This window comes from Ipomoea nil, unplaced genomic scaffold, assembly GCF_001879475.1.
Source record: "Ipomoea nil cultivar Tokyo-kokei standard unplaced genomic scaffold, Asagao_1.1 scaffold0457, whole genome shotgun sequence".
NCBI lineage: Eukaryota > Viridiplantae > Streptophyta > Magnoliopsida > Solanales > Convolvulaceae > Ipomoea > Ipomoea nil.
Window position 1 is genome coordinate 918,318 of NW_017616885.1, and position 20,426 is coordinate 938,743.

The 20,426-nt window shown below is 38.1% G+C and overlaps 1 protein-coding gene across 1 annotated transcript; it reads right to left on the reverse strand.

Annotated features, from left to right (window-relative positions):
* Nucleotides 1-17,255: 17,255 nt before the first annotated feature.
* LOC109172949 lies at nucleotides 17,256-20,300 on the reverse strand. Its single transcript, XM_019322199.1, has 3 exons — nucleotides 19,596-20,300; nucleotides 18,156-19,325; nucleotides 17,256-17,957 (listed from the first exon to the last, which is right to left on the reverse strand). Exons 1-3 carry the CDS (start codon nucleotides 20,298-20,300, stop codon nucleotides 17,256-17,258), a joined length of 2,577 nt encoding a protein of 858 aa, XP_019177744.1.
* Nucleotides 20,301-20,426: the final 126 nt, after the last annotated feature.

Genomic DNA, 20,426 nt, shown 5'->3' on the forward strand with positions numbered 1-20,426 from the left:
AATTATATATATATATATATATATATATATATATATATATATATATATATATATATCTAAAAACATAATAAATAAGCCTCAATGAAAGTTATATCCTTGATTTATGTCCCTCTTTTTGTATGCAAATAAATGTGTACATTTTACTTTAAATGTTGTACATTCCAATGTAATTAGACAAAACTATCCTTACACCGTTATAACACCATTAGTTTTTAATTCTAACTTTAATCTATCATATCTTTTTCCTATTTTTAATTATCATTTTATTAAAATCATTATATATTAATTTAATACTTAATTATATTTTAATTAAATTTCTATGAATGATAAATTATATATGTGTGTGTACAAAATACATATATTATTTGCATATATATCATTCAATTTATAATTTTTAATTATCTGAATTTATCAATGTTTTAATATTGGGCATGAATTTTCGCGCATCGCACGTACACAATGCTATATATATATATATATATATATATATATATATATATATATATATATATATATATATATATATATATATATATATTGTGTGCGCGTGTTAGCTTAGTATTATTTGTAAATTATTATTATATAAATTTTTTTTTTTTGTTTTGATCACTATATTATCCAAATATATGATAATTCAAAAGTATCATCACTTTAAGGAATTGCAAACAATAATTTTAATTAATTTTTAAAATTTTGTTACTTAACAATATTTTAATATTGGGCATAGGTTTTTGCACATTGCATGTACAAAATGCTAGTTATAATATATGTTGGAATATATATTTAAAAGCATAAATATAAAGAAAAATAGTTAACCTCGATACTTGAACTCTTAACATTTGAAATGGTGATAAATTGTTCCTTTAACAAATCGGGAAGCTTTAGATATGCATCATTGAATGCATTGGTCAAAATAAGTGAATGCAACGTGATAGAATTTGATAATGCCCTGTTTATTGAATAGATAGCTCAATATTATGTGGAATAAGGATGCAGACTTTATTTTAAAGAAAAAAATTATAGTATCATTGACCAAGTTGTTCTGCTTTAGGTGTTGCAATATCAAAGTCAATTACAGAACCATATCGGGTTGTCAAGGAGAGAACTAATAAGAGTACTTCAAATTAGTTTTCAAAAATGACTAAGTGTAAAAATAACTTTCAAAATGAAATAGAATATTGTATACACACCATTGTAGTTTGTCACCTCAATCTTCTTTGCGAAAATTACAGGAAAATTGACTGCTGCAAGTTGTTTCTCTAACTCTATTCCTTCTCCTTTTGCATATTTTCCCCAAAGAGTAAAAATCACTGGTTTCGCCTTGACCATGGCCATTAACCAAAACTAATTATATGTATGAATTTCATATATAGTATCAATTAAAGCATCGATTATGATTTGTTAGTAATTAAAAGTAGTAAAATATTACAAAAACTCACTGTTCATCATCCAACACGATATTTGCAGCATCAATTTTTCTGTTCTTTCAAATCAATAAGCTTCCTTGGCAGCTTGTGTATAACAACAGCCATAACACCTAAATTTTATTAAAAGTAATAGTTAAAATAAAATGAGAGTTCTGCAATTGCATTAAGAAGAATAAAGTTTGTTACAAAAAAATTGTAAAACATACTGATTTTTTGCTCTGTATTAATGTACTTGTGAAAATGATAAAATGAAATCTCTTCTATTTATGGTTCTTGCATAACTTTGGAGTCCATCATCATCAAGAACAACAGCTACAATACATTTTCTAGTTAAAGTCCAGAGGTAGTTGTATCTTTCATCCGGAAGCACAAGCTTTCCTTTAGGAATTGATACAATTGCATCTGTGATAATGTATGTTGCATTCAAACTTAACTTATTATCAAAGATGTCAATTTTATGTGCATATGTCATTGCCTGAACTTTGTAGTCCTTAAAAGAACGTAAAACAATTTTTTTTAAAAAAATAAATCAATAGGCTCAACACATGTAGTTTGCAACATAATAGTCATACTATAAACAAAATAAATAAATTAAATGTAATAGAATTACTCACTGCTTCATCTTGAAGAATAATTGGTCTGTACTTATTACCCGGCGTGGTTTTGGAGTCTTGGGCATCTAATTTGTTTACAACACATACCTTACAAGACCAATCTTGTCCTCCAGGGGATAAGCAGATATCAACAATCTTCTCACCATTCTAGTAATACATACATAAGAATTTATTATTTGTTAGCCATTATTTAAAATAAGATATTAAAGAAAAAAAAAACATAAAACAAATATTGGAGAGTACGTACTAACACAACAAAAAACTAAATCATGTAGTTCATATATATGGAAACTCATTTGTGTGAACTTTGTATCAATCCCGGTCATAATGCACTGTAAAATTTCAGGATACACAATGTTATATGTTATATTAGTGGTTTGATTTTCATCCTCTTCACTGTGTATTATTAGCTTAACAAAATCTGACTTTCTTGCTCGAGACATGGCAACATACAATTGTCCATGAGAGAAGACCGGTTCTCTTAAGTATATTCCAACAAAATCCAAAGTTTGACCTTGAGCTTTATTTATTGTCATGGCAAAACAAACTCTTATAGGAAACTGATGTCTCTTGAAAGGAATGGGACACTTATCATCTTTTGAAATCTGCAATGGTATCTGTGGTATAAACACATGATTTCCTTTATGTTCTCATATTGCAATGTAACAACCGATGACAAAATCTCTTAACTCCTCACAATTTAGCCTAGTACCATTGCACACTCCTTCTGATGGATTCAAATTTCTCAGTAATATTATTGGACAATTTTTCTCGAGTATTAGCTTATGTGGAGGCATGCCAGATGGTGAAAGAGTATGCAAATAATCTTCACAATGCAGATATTTTGTTTAATCAAGGGGCTCATCATAACTCACATAACACCTACTTACACCAGGAAATTTATCAATTAATGAGGAATTTATATCATCAACAAATTCATTCTTTGAAGTTAGAAGTCCTCTAGTCATCAATGAATATGGATCATTGAAAAAGTTGTTTAAGTCTGGATAGACTGCTTTAAACAAAACATCAAGTGAAGATTTTGTTGTTGACATTGGAGGAGGAAAGAATTTGGAATTTTAATTTTGTTATCAACCAAAGTCGGCTCAGTTCCATTTCCAATGCGCATCAAATAATCTGAAAATCCTGGGTCTGATCTGGCACGCATGTTTTCATCTAATTTCAAATGTTGAATTTTTTGTCATATTGATTGTGATTTTACCAAACTTGCTTCAATGAAGTCTTCTCTCTTCCCACCCCTAATAACTGGCAATGTCTGACGAAAGGCACCTCCAAAAACTACAATCTTTCGTCTGAAAGTGTCATCTGAATTCATTAGATCTCGGAGTGTTACTTCAAGGCTCTCAACACACCTACGATAGGCCATGGAAGCTTCATCCCACAATAGGAATCTTAAACCGAGAATGAGTCGTTCTACTACCCGGTAAAATTGGAGCTGCAATACCTGAACTCGATGTGGCAAGTGCATCCTTGTGACCGAACCTTTGCCAATAAACATCTATAAAGAAAAGTTTTTCCTGTTCCACCAGGGCCATCAAGAAAAAAAAACTCCACCAAAATCTGAATGTACAGCAGTCATAATTTTATCAAAAGCCAACCGTTGCATGTTGTTTAATTTGTCAATACAATGCAAGTCATGCTCGTTGACTCCCAAGTTTCTTTTTGCCTCAATTTCTTTATATTGTCTTTGGGAATCAGAGAGATAAATATCAGGATCAACTAAGTTAAAATCAGTAATTTTTCTGCCATTTTTTTCTAGTAAGTTCTTCACAAGTTGAAGTGCCTTGATTTCAGCTACAGACTCACTATATTTAGCTGAGTGAATAAAATCTTGACAAAAGAATTCCTTATATTTATTCCAAAACCTTACTGGATCAGGTAAATCACAGAAGACTAATAGAGTTGCAAATAACTGTCTCAAACTTGTTGGCATTTGACACAAAATAGCTTCCTCAATGCAACTCTCTATGCTAGAATCACTGGATAACAATCTCAAATTTTCAGCAACCTCTCTAAAGGTCTCTACCCTTTGTCCTTTTATTATTTTCAAACTGCAAAATGAAGTCGGAGCCCTTACATTCATTAGCAATAATCTTAAATAATAACGCTCACCTTCTGATGGCATAACTGATACAAGTCTTCTAATTACCTCTCTTTGTTTCCTTTGATGCCAACGTTTATCATTCAATGACCAAACAAATAATTCTGGAAATTCAAGATATAATAGGTTAATTTGTTTTGCAAGTTCATCTACTTTGTTCATGTAGAAAAATTGAGTCAACATTGTGCAAGACCGGTAATCTTGTTCTCCATTCTTTTCATCAACAATGCTAACCAACTTCTCATATTTATTGAATTTGATATACTGATAGTTTGGTAAATGAACTTGCAAATGCATAACAGAAGATTTCATTTCAGCAAGATTAAAGCTTAAAATCCACCATGTTGCCTCAGGCGGTGACACCCATCTTGCATTCTGAAATTCTTTAATTTCATCATATTCCCCAACAACATTATTCCCACACAACCGAATGCTAACTCTATCATGTCCTTTATAGATATACTTATAAATATATTTAACACACTTAATTCCAACACATATTTCAAGGTTAACATGGCAATCAAACTTCTCCAACAAATATCTATAAGGAACAACCCACCGGTTATCCAACTTATGTCCCCTAACAAAAACAATTTTACAAGTAGGACTCCTACGATATATTGGGTAGGAATCATTGCCTAACACTGTTTCATTAGAAAAGGATTTAGGGTATTTACTTTTACAACACTTGTTCTTCCCTTTTCTTTTTTGGACCATCCAAGAAAATGCAGGACTTAAAGACCCACATGGACCATGAATCATATGCCTTGCAACTAAACTATGCAAATAAGGATAAACTCTTTTATCTGGTATTTCAGCACTGACAATCTTATCACACTGATTTGGTGAAGTAATTGTATGGCTCCCACGTAGAATTAGTAAAAAATGAGCATGAGGAATGTCTCTCTTTTGAAACTCAATCACATGTGTAGGCTGCAACTTCACCAAAGATTTTTTTTTTCAAAATATCATCTTTCATTTCTTCAACCCGTGCGCGAAAAACTCTAGCAAGAAGATCAGGCCTATTTTGTGTCTCATCATTATAGTATAATAACTCTTTAATCTCAGGCCAATTTGAATTGCATGTCATTGTTAAAAAAAGGTCGGGCTTTCCAAATCGTTGAACAAGTGACGTAGCATCCATATATCTCCTTCTCATATCACGTGGTCCACTAATAAAAGACACTGACAATATGATTCTACGACCCACATCATCACCTATAGTTGCCCCAACACCAACACTATCCACTAATCCTTGATATGTCTCAATTCTAGATTGATCTTGTTGTGTCCTATAATAATCAAGTCTTTGATTTTCAATTTTAATATATATGTCAACAATAAATTGTTGCAAAAGTCTTCCAGTATCTAACAACAAAGATTTATCATTTGGACGCACTTAAACTTGTAGGCATAATACTCTCTACAAGAAACACACCTCTTCTTTTTTCCCTCACTCACAATTGACTCTTCAATTGCAATTAGTTCTTCCACCGATGAGACAATTGTAGGGTCAATAATGTAGGTTTGATGTTGTTTCCTTACTTTATTACATCTAAGGTCAAAATTTCTTTCTATTCCTTCATTCCAACCTATTTTACCAAATGGAAACAAAAGAGGGTATTGTAACAGGTCATAACAACCATAATAGTACTGGACACTATGGGAACGCCCACTACCACTACATGCATACACCTTAATGCTTCTGTTAGCTGGAACCCTATTAGAATCATTCTCTAGCCATATTGCAGCAACATGTGAAGCTGTTGGCAAATTATAAACTCTCTGATCTAATGATGTGGTTGAGTTCAAACTTATAACAAAGTCATCCCCAAAGTTGACATCCTTGAGACTTCTAAAGAACTGAGCATATGGGTTTTGGGACATAAGTTCAACCAGATCACTAACTATGCTTCTATCAAGTCGATCAACGTACCCAGCTCTATTATCTACTTCTGTCTCAGTGTGACCATGGGGTATAAGATCATCTATTAGATGATACATTTGTCCTTGAACTCTGAAGGTATATATTCCTTTGTTACGTCTACACAAATCCTTGTCATGATTGTGTATACCAAGAGACGTAAATGCAAATGTGTTATTATAAGTTAGAACACAATTCCTAAAATGCTTTGAACCATCATCACGGCCAATGAATAAGTTTTTCAATACACAAGGCATTGCATTAGAAACAAGTTTGATTTGACCACCACAGCAACAAAATCCAGGTGGTTCATACTGAATCCGTTTTGCACCACAACATGTGCAATCACTAACGACAGACAATTTAAAAGGGTGATTTTCAAAATCATCTACTCTTAATTCAAATGTCAAAGTTCCAATCACCAATTTGTTACATTTAATCACAATGTAAATTATGTCAATGTAGATTCACATATTCATTTATCATTCCAAAGGGGGAAAAAAAGAAAAGAAAAAACAATTAGTAAAAATTCAATTGATGATGACATATAAATTGATTAACTAAGCAAAGCATAAAAAGATGATAATGATATTAAACTTATCTAACAGGAACACTACAATGTGATTTGGTTTGAGAAGTCTTATTTTCTTTTTCAACCGCTAAAGCATTAGTAGCTAACCTACGGCGTAGGTTTCTATGAACCTGCTTAGACGTATTATCAAAACATCTCTTTTGAACATTTCTACAATGTTAACCTTCATCAATAGGCTCTGTGTCACTTATATGACTCATTGCTAATGCACTATGCACCAAAAATACGATTTAAAGGAAACCACATAAAAATTAGCAAAAACACACATAAAAAGCAATAAAAAAAACCATTATGAACCAAATAAAATATACTCCCTGAGTCTCGAAATGCTTGTCCACCTTGCTTTTTACACGAATTTTAATAAAACATTGAAAAGGTACATCACTTTCCCATTTTACCCTTGCTTCAAGCCTCCTCTAAAAGAAATATACGGAGTATGATAGAAAACCACCAACTTCTATTCCATCTCAGTGTATTTATTGTTCTCCATTTCTCAGAATTCAAAGCTACAAACACTTGCCTCATCTCTTTCATATTCCTCCATCCAAAATATTCAGATTATTAGATTTTTTTTTTAAAAAAAATAGATTACTAGATTGAGGTTTGCATTTCAACATGTATACCATTTAAACCCAAAATCAATTCAAATTATGTAAAGTTTAAGAAATCAAAATTTGAAATCCTTACCCGTGAATAATTCCAACAACTAATGGAGTCCTAAATTAGAGAACAACATTGAAACTATCTCACTATGCTCCCTTTTTTTCTGATAAGCAAATTGTGAGTTTCTTAAATAGAAAGAAAATGGGTAGAAAGTAATTTGGGTTGAAGATGAAAGTGAAGAAGAAAGGAGTACAATACTGTAAAAAGGATTTGGGTTTAGGTTTATTTGAAGAAGAAAGGACATTGCGGTACTGATGAAATGAAGACTTTTTAAAAGTGATGTGACATGCTCATTTATCTAGATAACCCCAAACTATATTATATTGGAGTAAATATTTGAAATCCAGGGGTAGTTTAGGAAAAGTAGAAAGATAATAGTTTTTATTTTAGGAAAGTGGGCATTATTTTAGGACGGATGAAAAAGGAAAGTAAGACAGATAAAATGGGACGGAGGGAGTCCCTTATAAGCTTTTCTTTAAAGCAAATAGTTTTTCGAAACCTGAAAATTGAAGAAGACAGTGGATGAGAAGGATGCAGCAGCTCAAAGACTTTGTGGACGAGAACACAGTGGCTAAGTCCGAGGGGGATTTGTATTGGTCACCTTCCTCCTTTGGTGACTTCACCTTTCCATCAGCGTATGAGGCCTTGCGTCCAAAAGCAGGTCGGAGTTTGTCCTACGCTTCTATTTGGGGCGATGGAATTCCTTCTCGAATTTCTCTTTTCATGTGGCGTTTGCTTCGTCGAATTCTACCCTTTCCAGACATTGTTCAGAAGATTGGGGTGGTGTGTTCACCATCTATTTGTCCTCTTTGCCGCGCCAATTCAGCTAATTTTGAGCACTGCTTATATCAGTGTGTGATGGCTCGTCAGGTTTGGAATTTTTTCACTAGTTTATTTGGACTGCCCCGAGCTGCTGCAAGCTCAATCAGAGTGGCATGCCATACATGGTGGCTTCTTGCGCAACCAGGCTCGGCAACAGGCTGGTGTGAGAAGCTGATTCCCTCGCTTATGCTATAGGTGCTGTGGTGCTTGTACAACCAAGGGATTTATGAAGACGAGCCATTCTCAGCATTTGAGGCAATCGGTAAAATTAGAAGGGAGTTGTTCTTGATCTCTCTCTCACGAAGCTGTCGACACAAGGGTCCGGGGGATGACTTCCTCCTCGAGGCTGGTCTTGTGGCACGCTTTGGCACTCCTCCGCGAAGGACAACAATTTGGATCAAATGGATTACACCACCGGTGGGGAGATGAAAGCTAAACACGGATGCGACTTACATTGCCGATGGAGCAGCGGGAGGAGCCTTCCTACGGGACTCGCGTGGCCAGCTCGCGAGGCTCTTTAACTCTAGCTTGCTGCCCAGTGGTGCGAAGCTTTCGCAAAACGTCCTTATGAGGTTGAAGTAGACTCCGGAGTGCTCGCTGACTTGACGACATCGGCGACGGATAGGCTACCATGGAGGATAAGGGATGCGGTGCTTTTCATTCGATCTTGTTTGAGTTCGTGGAATGCCTGGATCAAGCACATCTACCGAGAGGCAAACTGAGTTGCAGATGCTCTTGCAGAGTCCAATTTTGCTTTCCCTTCTTCAATGTATTTTAGCACTACTGATGCTTTGCCTTCTAAGGCCAAATTGACTCTCCTGTACGATCTTTGGGGCTTCGCCTCCCACCGTGTATATATATATATATATATATATATATATATATATATATGAATGTTTATCTTGTGAGTCAAAAAAGAACTACTCGTGATCATGGTTCACTTACTACCACTCAATGCTAAGTGAATAAGGGAGAAACAAACATATTTCTCCATTTTTTTAATGAAAAATAATGGAGAAGATGCAATAAGATCATTTTCAACTTTTCAGTTTTATTTGTTGATCTTTGGTTTCATTCCATACTCAGAATGCTTATTCTTCCTTTTAAGTCACAAAACAAAAGCATAAATCATTCAAGACAATCACAAATCACACACTAACATATGTCAATAATTATAAACATGAGAGTTGACATAAACAAACACTTATTTTAGAATTTTTTTATTTTATTTTTTTTTCAGAATAAATGCATTTTTTAATTATATTACATGCATTCTGTGAACCTGTGATACACAACATACACACAAATATCCTTCAAAGATCATTTCTCTATTTTTTTTTTGAATTTTTTTTAATGAACATTAATGATGAAAAAATTCAGTAAGATCATTTTAAATTTTTTCGTACATACCATAGCAATAGGAAAAACAAACACCAACAACTACTTTATAGATTCAGATATACATTAATTATCACAAAGATGTGTAAAACATAAGCGAAAATGAGAAGAGAATTTAAAAAAAAAAAAAAAAAAAAAAAAAAAAAAAAAAAAAGAAGACAAAAACACATGAGTGGTCAACAATGGCAGATTGAATGTTTTAGCAGCCCAACTATGAAAAGTTTAGCCAAACAAAGTGCATTAATGGAGAAGAGTAATATTAAAAAAAAATAGTTTGATGTTCCCTATAAACTATTAATTTTTATTTATTTATTTATTATCTCTACAAACAACAATATCACTCAATGCTAAGAAATAAGGACAAAGAAACAAACATCATTATTTGTCCATTTTAAAAATAAACAATAATGAAAAAATGCAGTAACATCATTTTCAATTTTTCCATACATACCATGTAATAGTAAAAACAAACACCAATAACTACTTTGTAGATTCAGATGTACATTAATTATCACAAAGAAGGTGTCAAACATAAGCAAAGATGAGAACAAATTTTTTTTTTTTTAAACATGGGTCGTCAACAATGACAGATTCAAAGAGTGGGTTAAACCTTTGCATGTATCTATAAAATTCACATTCAACACATTATAGAATTACCAATATGTAGAAATCTCCAAATCCAAATGGAACAATTTTACATGCATAACCCAGATTCAACAAGCACAAACATATCAAAAAGCTCAATATCAGACAACTAAAAAAATAGAGGAAACGAAATGAGAATGGATTATAAATTACCAAGCTGAAAGAAAGACACTTACCTATATCCGAACTGGAGAAACCGAAACCAATTTCCTGGCATGCAAGCTAAACACACCAATTTCGTAATTTTGAGACTTCTAAAGAAGAAGAAGAGAATCAAAACTTATATAATCACTTATTTTATACAAATAAATTTGAAGAAAAAAAAAAACAAAAAGTTTTTAGAACTTACAATTTGGTAGAACTCACATCAATAAGAAATGATGCAACTGAAAACACTCCTTTGCATATACTGGTGCGATAGAGACTTTTGAGGAGGGTAATTAAACAAACCATTGTAAAATTCACTCATCTCTGTGCCTACCGTTGGAATGCCTGTAAAATATATGGGAACTCAAACTAATCACTAGACAATTGGTTGATTGTTGGACAATGCGATGAGCTAATCCAAAAGCTATTAAAATTTGGAGTTACCCGAGCAAAAATGCTATTACCCATAGGATAATATAATTGAGAAGGAAATATCTGACAAATTTGTATTTTTCGTACACATTGATAGCAAGCCTGTCGTAATCTCTCTTCCCTTTTGCTTATCCCCATCTATACCTGGTTGGTTTAACTAAGGAATGAAGATGATAGAGAAACACAGAGTAGAGAAGAAAGAGAGAAATGGGTTGATGAAATTGCTTTGAAGAAACCAAGTTAGAGAAGAAAGAAAGAAATTAATTTTAGTTTGACGAAATTGCTTGAAGAAACCAGAAAGCCAGCTTTGAAAAACGTGCACTGTCACTAACTTCTGTCCTAATCTCTCTCTCTTTATATGACAAACTAGTAATTTGTTTGCAAGGTAAGGGCAATAGAAAAAAATTAATCTAAATATTATATCAAAAAATGTAAGCCATACGACTTTAGATAAACGGCTGGCAGAGGTGCCATTTTTGAAGGGTAATTGGGAACTCCCAAATATAAGTGTATATATATATGTGTGTGTGTGTGTGTGTGTGTGTATACGCCGGGGCACGCGCGTTGCGCGTTGTGGAATGATTATAATTGATGTCCAATATTAGTACAATTTAATTGTTTTAGATTACAAAGACATATAAGATTTGATGTTTGTTTTGGTTTGATTTGCAATGCGTAGGACAAATTTATACGGAGTTTATATTTAAGTGTAATTTAATGCCAAATATGCGCTTGAACAGTTGTTTATCGTAGGAAGGGCTATGCTGTCCATTTTGGCTTTTGTAAAGGGTAAAAAGCTAATTTAATATGTGTCTTAGTCAATACTGAATATATATTTGGGTTGGCATATCAATTCTGAAAGGTAATAAATACGAAGCATATATTTGGGTTTGCATAGTAATTCTGAAAGGTTTTTTTTTTTCTTTGTAACGGAGTCTGTAATGGAGCAATTCCCACCTGACGATGTATGGAATTGGAGCAGCAGAACACCGCCTGTTTGCACAAAATTTGTACAGATTAGAGAGTGTCAGCAATGCGACAATCAAATGTGCATGAAGACGTCGTGGACTGATCAAAATCAGGGCAGACGCATCTAGAAATGTGTGGATATGTCGATAAGTAATATAGCACATTAAAATCTATGTGTTTGACAATAGTTAAGAATTTTGCTTTTTATGTTTGTTCTTTGTTTTTTAGGGCACGAATAGTTGTGGGTATTTTGAATGGACAGATCCTCCAATGTGTGCAAGAGCAAAGGCGATTATACCAGGACTATTGAAGAGGATAAATCGAGATGAAGAACAAATTGAAAGGCTGAATTTTATGTTAAAGAAAAGGGCAGTTCGGTCGTTCGGATGTTGTGGTTGTAGATCGTTTTTAAGCTGTGCATTTGTATTTATACTTAGTCTATTGTTAATTTATTATTTTCAAAAGTAATTATGTGATGGAGTGATGTAGAAGCTTGTAGTGCTTCGAAACAGAATGAATATATTGAAGGCCGATTTATGTTGAATGTATTCGAACGGTGAAGAATTGTAAAGGTATAAGGATGGTTAATAGTTTTAGTGGTCAACAAATTACTTATTTGCAATTACGGAGTATTAGTCATTTGGTATTTTTTTACGTGGACATGAATTCTAGAATTTGGCCGGGGTGAGTAAAAAAAAAACCTTGAATTATCTAAATCTAAATTTACGAAATGAACAGAGGAAAAAAAATGAAAAAAAAAATGACGTCGTTTGGATTATTAGTCTGCGAAGTGTTGACCAACATGGATAATGGCAAAAAATGTCTCGATGGTATGGAGTATCTGTCCTATATATAGGGTTTATATTAAGGTTTGTGAACGGGTGCCGTTCTTAAAACGTTCGAACACAAACTTACGCTTGGTTTTGTTATGTGTGTGTGCATATATATATATATATATATATATATATATATATATATATATATATATATATATATATATATATATATATATATATTCGTAAACACAATAAGTATAATACAACAACTATTAGAGTTTCGTTAGAGTTATTAATTCTATAGTGCACAAATAATTTGCACTTGTGAACTGTGGAATAGTGAACAATTAGAAAATGTTAAAGACGGGGGATTTTATACAAAAATTATATAGTACAAAATAAACGGCGGCCAATTGTATTAGACCGTACTATATTTCGAGGAGTTTTTTTTTTTTTTTTTTTTTTTTTTTTTTTTGCCGTTGGGCGAATTAGTACTCGTACCTACAAAGATGAAAGTGTTTGGTACCTTTCGAATGCACCGGAAGTTCCAATGGATTGGTGACATCTGTCCGACCCATATATGTTTGTGAACATAATAAATTTACACTACTGGGACGCGTAAGCGCAGTAGAAAACAAGAGATGGAGCCATGTAGTGGCAATAGAATTGGAGAATGAAATTGTAACTTATGCTGATAATGTTAATAACAAAGTAACACTGAACAGGTCAAACGTCTTGTACTCGGTCATCGACTCTAGTTTTTTTTTTTTTTTCAAGAGCTAGCGTCAACGAAAGAATACTACAACGATTCTGAACTGTTAAATGTTACTTTCTTATGATCATCATCAAGAACAGTTTGAATTCCAATCTGACCAATTCCATTCACAGTACATGGTTCTCGCTCTTGCTTTCCCGTGCGCTTATTCATACCAGTAGAGGAAACTTGTTATTTGACTTCCATTACATGGCTCCATTTCTTGCTTTCCATTAGAATGACAAACTTTTACGGTTTGGTTGTTCGGATTGTGGGTGGGTATGGAGAACTGTGGAAAATCGTATCACGTCAGGGGTGCACGCCAAATGACGGTGTATGAATATGAAAGAATCGTTTGGTGGATTGCACATGTTGTGCATGGTCAAGAAGAATGAATACAAGAGCATTGTTTTCATGAACAGTACTGAATTGTTTATGAAGACAATTGTTTTTTGTATATTCCTTTTTTATAGACAATTACGTTCTTCATAAGCATTGATATCTACTTGACGGTAAATATGTTACCGGTAATAATAATATTAGAATAACGGATTGTAACAATAGTTGTATTGCCTTAGTCTCAGTATAGAAAATACAGTGTGTCCCTTGCTAGCTGAGGAGAGCCCCATTTATACTAGAGTCCTAACGGTAACAACATAGGACATAAATGTGGAGCCTAAGCCTTTAATTCTCTTTCATCAATGGGGGCTTCAATGCTGGCTTCAATAACAGTAAAGGTGGCACCTGTTGGAACTCCTAACCGTTGGTGTTTTGCCTGTTGCGTTCCCATGTGATGCTGGGTCAGATGCCCACTTGTGATTCAGGTCGGGTGCCAGCCCTATTATCCTGTCACCAGTCCCCCCTACTCCTGAGTCAACGGATGTGTTTGAGTTGACTTGGGAGTAAGGCTGAATCTATCTTGATCCTGTGCAGAATCCCGCTTGATTTAGGATATGTGATTTTATTTTCTAAATCCCTAATTTGTGCTTTCCAAATCCCTGATTTGTGCTTTCCAAATCCCTGATTTGTGCTTTCCAAATCCTTTCCTGCTTCTAATGATATTCCAATATAAACCCTTGCCTCTGAGCAGTTTGAGAGCACCTCTTCATCAACTTCTGCCCCAACTCTGTAAGTCTCCGCTGTCATTACTATTTTACGATTTATTTATGTATTTAATATATATGCATATACGTACATGTTTGCCTCTTTTTTTTTTTTTGGGGCCGAGGCGCTGTGGCTGAGACGCCTCAGCCCTTCTTTTTTTTTTTTTTTTTTTTTTTTTTTAAATGCTCTTTTCCTGACAGACAGTTTTGTACCCAAGTCTTGCGAGCTTATCTATAACCGATGTGAGGTTAGTGTCTTTCTGCTTATAATGGATATTACGTCCTTGATTGATGTCGGAGAACTTGATTTTAACGGTGATGATGAGGAATACTTTCCTGAGCATGATTCCCATCTTTTTGCAAATTTTCCCCTCTTCCGTTTGTTGTTGACTCGCTCACACCTAGGCCCCAACTGAAAAAGAAGAAAAAGCGTAAGGCCTCATATTCCGCTCTTGATAAGTCCCTCGTACTGTCCATACGGCCTCAACTAGGGTCCCGGGATTGGGAGGATATTAGAGGTCTCCTTAGTCCTGACGTTCTGACTTACCCTCCTAACCCTCAGGGTAATATCTCAGACCCACCCCTCGATAAGTATTTTGGGGTCGACCTTCTGTCGCTACAAGTTGAGCTACGGTTTCCCCTTCATAGGTTTGTGATAGATTTTATGACCACTACGAGATAGCCCCCGGCCAGCTTGTTCCCAACGGTCACCAGGTGATTGCGGGCTTTCTTTCTATATGTCAAGACAAAGGGATAGAACCCACGTTAGATCTTTTCCAGGCTCTTTTCATAGTTGGTAGGGCTTCCCAGGAGGGTAAGGGAATTGTCATGGTTTCGAGCAGGCCGCGTTTCAAACTCTTTGAGGACCGCACTACTTTTAACAAGGATTAGAAACCCAAATTCGTCTTTGTCACCCTTGTGGGTTGTCCGTCTCCCTTTTGTGTCACGTGGGGATCCCATCTACGTTGCCCTCCTACTCTCGACATGAGTCCTTCTCTCAGCCGAGATGTAGATGACCTACTAGGGGATGGTATTTTATCGATCGTTGATTACACTACCGAGTGGAAGCTCGCGGGCTTAGGCTTCGTGAGGACTCAACCTGCTGTTCTTGCACCCACGGGTATTCTTCTGTTACCACTTAGTCTTTATTCATCAACCACTAACTCTAACTTGTCTTCTTTTGTTGCAGGTACCATGTCTTCATCTTCGAGAACCGGTCGATACTTGTTGCGATCACAAGATCCCCCCTCCAAGAAGAGCAAGGTAGAGAAAGATAAAAAGAGCCAGGCTGCGGCCGATGAGGTAATGCCGCTCCCGCCGGCACGCACACCTACTCCATCTAAGGTCGCCGAGGGGTGCGTACGCCTACTCCAACCAAGGTCGCCGAGGGGGTGACACAGCCTCCATCGACTCGCACACCCACGACCGTTACCTTTTCCCCTCAACCCCTTGAGGTGCAAGGAGACACTTCCACTGAGCCCAGCTCGCGTGTTCGGACCAACTTGATCCGACTGGGAGCGGACGTGCCACCGGGAGCGTCGATAATAAATAGAAGTCTTGATGCGCTTGAGTATGCTGCTCGTATCGCTCCTCCTCCGAACTTGGAACACCTCATCGCCATGGATGTCAACATGTTGCAAGAGCGTTATCTTCGACACATTTTTGAGGTCAGTTTTCTCATACTTATGTTCTTTCCTTGCCCCGGCGTATCTTACTCCGTCTGTTACTTTTAGGCCCTGCTAGAGGGACAGATCATTCATGCCCAACGACGGCGGGTGACAGACGCGCTCATTGAGGATGTTGAAAATAAGGATGTGGACAACAAGAGCATGAAGGACCTGCTATCGATCCGGGAAGGGGCTTTGAGCAAAATGGAAGGCGAGCTTGGGGCGCTAAGGAAGGAGCACCAAGCGCTGTTGGCCCGGGAGGAGGCTCTGAGCAAAATGGAGGGCGAGCTTGAGGCTCTAAGGAAAGAGCACGGAGCGCTTAAACTTGCCCTAGGGAAGGAGCGAGAGGACCATGAGAGGACCTGTGCTGACCATGCTAACGTCCTTGGCCGGGCTGTGGAGGCCTACAAGAGTTCAGCCGAGTTCAAAGAGGACGCGATGCACTATATGAGCACTCCTGAGGCTATCCGGGAATTCCTCAAAACTGGAGCTGGTCAAGAGGCGGTCGATTCTGAGGCGCAGGTGGCTTTTAACATTGGGATGTATACAAAGCAACAACAGATTTTTCCAGTGTTGAGGGAGAAGGTTCCAAATTTTGACCCCGTGTCCCTTCGCTTGCTTGTCATAGAGAAGAATCCTGACCCTGATGTCTATAATGAATCCACTGATGATGTTACTGATGCTCGTTAAGATTCTTTGGTAGACGAGTTTCACGGCATCGACACTAGTAACGTCCCCAATGTTCCACTTGATCAGATTGTGATTGAGGACCTTACGGACAACAAGTAGTTCGTAGTCGTACTTGAGATTTTTCCCTTGCTTTCTATCTATATCTTCGAACAATTTGCTGTGATTTTCTATGTTTGAACAATTTGCTTTTCTATGTTCGAACAACTTGTTACTTTTTTGGAATATTCGGAATAAACTTGTTACTTTAAATTTGTTTTTTTTTTTTTTTTTGTTGCCGAGACGGACTTCGGCGTTGGTCAAGGCGTGCATCGGCCAAACCGTGGCCGAGGCGCGCGCATCGGCCATCCGAGTTTTTTTTTAACAACATGGGCGGACCACGAGCACGAGATATTATTTCAGAAAGCTCCGTAAAAGATGATAACGAACTTGCTTTACTAAATAACATGGACGGACCATGGAAATAAGATCTTATTTCAGAGAACTTTAGCATGTAGAGCGGACGGACCGCGATTACCAAGTACTAGTTCCAATGATTACCACTACAGGATATTTAAGGAAATACTTGATCAAATGTTCCGAGTTCCATACCCGATCGATCATCCTTCCCCTTGTCGTTTTTAACTTGTATGTTCCTAGGCGAACGACCTCTTCCACGGCATAAGGCCCATCCCATTTCTTTGCGAATTTTCCCCCTTCCAGGGGTTGGCTAGCTTCCCTTCTTCGCAACACAAGGTCGCCGACTTGGAAATACCGGGGTCGAACTTTTGCGTCGTGGTAGGACTTTTGCTGACGACTGTAGTTCTCCATTTTGCAGAATGCCGCTTCTCTATTTTCATCTAAGAAGTTCAGATCCACCCTTTGGTAGAGTTCATTTTGTTCTGACTCGAACTCCTCCACCCTTCTACTAGGTATGATTACTTCCACTAGGGCCCGAGCTTCGAATCCATAGGCGAGTGCAAACGGGGTTTCTTCGGTATCCCTTCTTGGTGTTGTGCGATAGGCCCAGAGGATGCCGTCGAGTTCCTCCACCCAAGCTCCGCCGGCTACTTCTAGCTTTTTCTTGAGGCCGTCGAGGATGGTTCTGTTCGCATTCTCCACTTGCCCGTTCGCCTGAGGATAAGATACCGCCACCCGGCTATGCTTAACGCCCCATCCTGCTAAGAATTCTGAAAATTCACATGCCTCGAACTGACGACCATTGTCTGTGATTACCTGGAGAGGGATACCGAAACGATACATGATGTTTTTCTCGACAAACCTTTTGCACCTTGCTGCGGTGATGCTCGCCAAGGGCTCGGCCTCCACCCACTTCGTGAAATAGTCGATGGCCACAATGATGTACTTCCTGCTTCCAGTCCCCGTGGGAAGGGATCGCAGTGCTTACCGGGGTGTAATTTGTCACAGGTCGACCTGGTAGTGCCTGGAATTCTTGGCACTTGGGACATCGCTTTGTATACTTGGCGCAGTCCCTAGTAACATGATGCGCCGTGCAATGGTGTACACCCCTTGGTGCGCGGAGCATACCCCCTCGTGGACTTCTTTCATCACCAACTTGGCTTCATCTAGGTATAGACACCTCAGTAACGTGCCGTTGTAGGAGCGTTTGTATAGCTTATCGCCCGAGACGACGTAGCTGGTTGCCCGTAACTTTGTTACCTTTGCGTCTGCCTCATCTTGTGGTAAGGCGCCATCTGCCTTGTATCGCTTGATATGATCAATCCAACATGGCTCCCTAGTCTGCACAGGGAAGACCCACGAAACGTCAATACTTGAAGTCTTGAGGTTTTCTAGCCGAGCGATCTTCCTAATGTGGCTGGGGACTCCGGTACTTAGTTTTGAGAGCATGTCGGCGTCGGCGTTCTGCTCTCTTGGTACCTGGTGTATTTCATATCCCTCAAACTCGCGCAATGTTCTCAGCACCGCGTCTCTGTATTTCTGCATGCTTCCTTCGTTGGCTTCATACTCCCCAGACACCTGGCTGACTACCAGCTTGGAATCGCATCGAATTCGGACCTTTTCAGCTCGTAGTCCTGCCGCCAACCGCAGCCCATTGAGGAGGGCCTCATACTCCGCCTCATTGTTAGATAACTTGAAGTGGAATCGGATGGCATAGTAGACGCGGAATCCCTCCGGAGTGACGAGCATTACGCCGCTGTCGCAACCTTTGTTGTTGGAAGAACCGTCTGTGGACAAAGTCCACCACCCTCCATCTTTAGTTTCTACCTGGTCCGTCACTTCCCAAGCTATGCACTCCACTATAAAGTCTGCAAGAGCTTGGCCTTTGACGGCAGGCCTCGGTTTGAAGTCTATGTCAAACTGACTGAGGTGCATGGCCCACCGTGCCATCCTGGCGGAGCTGTTAGTATTCCGGAGGAAACTCCCCAACGGCTGATGTGAGAGTACATGGATGGGGTGAGCTTGGAAGTAGTGAGCCAACCTTTTTGATGAAGTGACTATGGCAAATACTGTTTTCTCCAACACACTGTACTGGAGCTCCGCGTTGTGTAGGGCTTTACTTATGTAGTAGATGGGACGCTGAGTCCCTCCTTCTTCTTTGACCAGTACGGAGATAATCGCACCCTATGACACGCCCAAATACAAGATTAGGGGTTCACCTGCCTCTGTCTTTGTAAGCAGGGGCGGGGACAACAAGTATTTTTTCAACTCCTCGAAGGCCTTTTGACAGTCTGACGTCCACTCGAACCCTTTGTTCTTTTTCAAGATTTGGAAGAAGGGGAGGGATCGTTCAACCGATTTAGATAGAAAATGGCCTAAGGCTGCAATACGGTCGTTGAGTCTCTGGACTTCCTTTATGGACCGCGGAGGCTCCATGTCAAGGATAGTCCTTACCTTTTCTGGGTTCGGCTCGATGTCGTTCCTAGTGACCATGAAGCCCAAAAATTTGCCCCCATCAATGGCGAAGGTGCATTTTTTTGGGTTCAAGCGCAAATTAAATTTCTTCATAATGGAAAATACCTCGCTGAGATCCTCGACATGGGAGGTGGCCTTGCGACTTTTGACGATCATGTCGTCCACGTATGCTTCCATGTTTCGTCCCAATACCGTCTTGAACAGCTTTGCCACCATGCGAGTGTATGTGGCCCCGACATTCTTCAATCTGAATGGCATGACCAAGTAGCGGAATATCTCCTCGGGAGTGGTGAAGGCGGTCTTATCAGCGTCCTCCTCATGCATGGATATCTGATGGTACCCACGGAAGGCGTCCATGAAGCTCATAAGTTCACATCCTGCCGTCTCATCCACCAATTGATCTATATTGGGTAGTGGAAAACGGTCCATAGGGCATGCCCTATTGAGGTCCATGTAGTCCATGCACATCCTCCACGTTGATCCTTTGGGAGCCAAGACTACGTTGCTCAGGCACTGTGGGTAGTAAATCTCCTTGATGTGCCCTACGTGGAGCAACGCGGTCACCTCCATTTTCACGAACTCTCTTCGTTCTGCCGACATATACCTTTTTCGTTGATGCATTGGTTTTCCGCTGGGGTCGACTGCAAGCTTGTGGGTTATGATGCTTCGATCTATGCCCGGCATGTCCTCTGGCCCCTATGCGAACACCGCGTGGGAACGGCGGATTACATCCACTATCTGGGCCCTTAGCTCCGGGCTTAAGCCTGTGCCGATCTTCACCACTCGGTCTGGTCTGGAGGGATCCAGAAC

What these genes read in the sequence shown, in the direction of transcription:
- LOC109172949 (XM_019322199.1), bottom strand. Translation starts at nt 20,300, where the DNA reads ATGCCGGGCATAGATCGAAGCATCATAACCCACAAGCTTGCAGTCGAC. An exon ending in TCGAGCCGAACCCAGAAAAG is followed by an intron (nt 19,326 to 19,595) that starts GTAAGGACTATC and finishes GGCGTGTCATAG; the next exon opens with GGTGCGATTATCTCCGTACT. An exon ending in AGAATTCCAGGCACTACCAG is followed by an intron (nt 17,958 to 18,155) that starts GTCGACCTGTGA and finishes ATCCCTCTCCAG; the next exon opens with GTAATCACAGACAATGGTCG.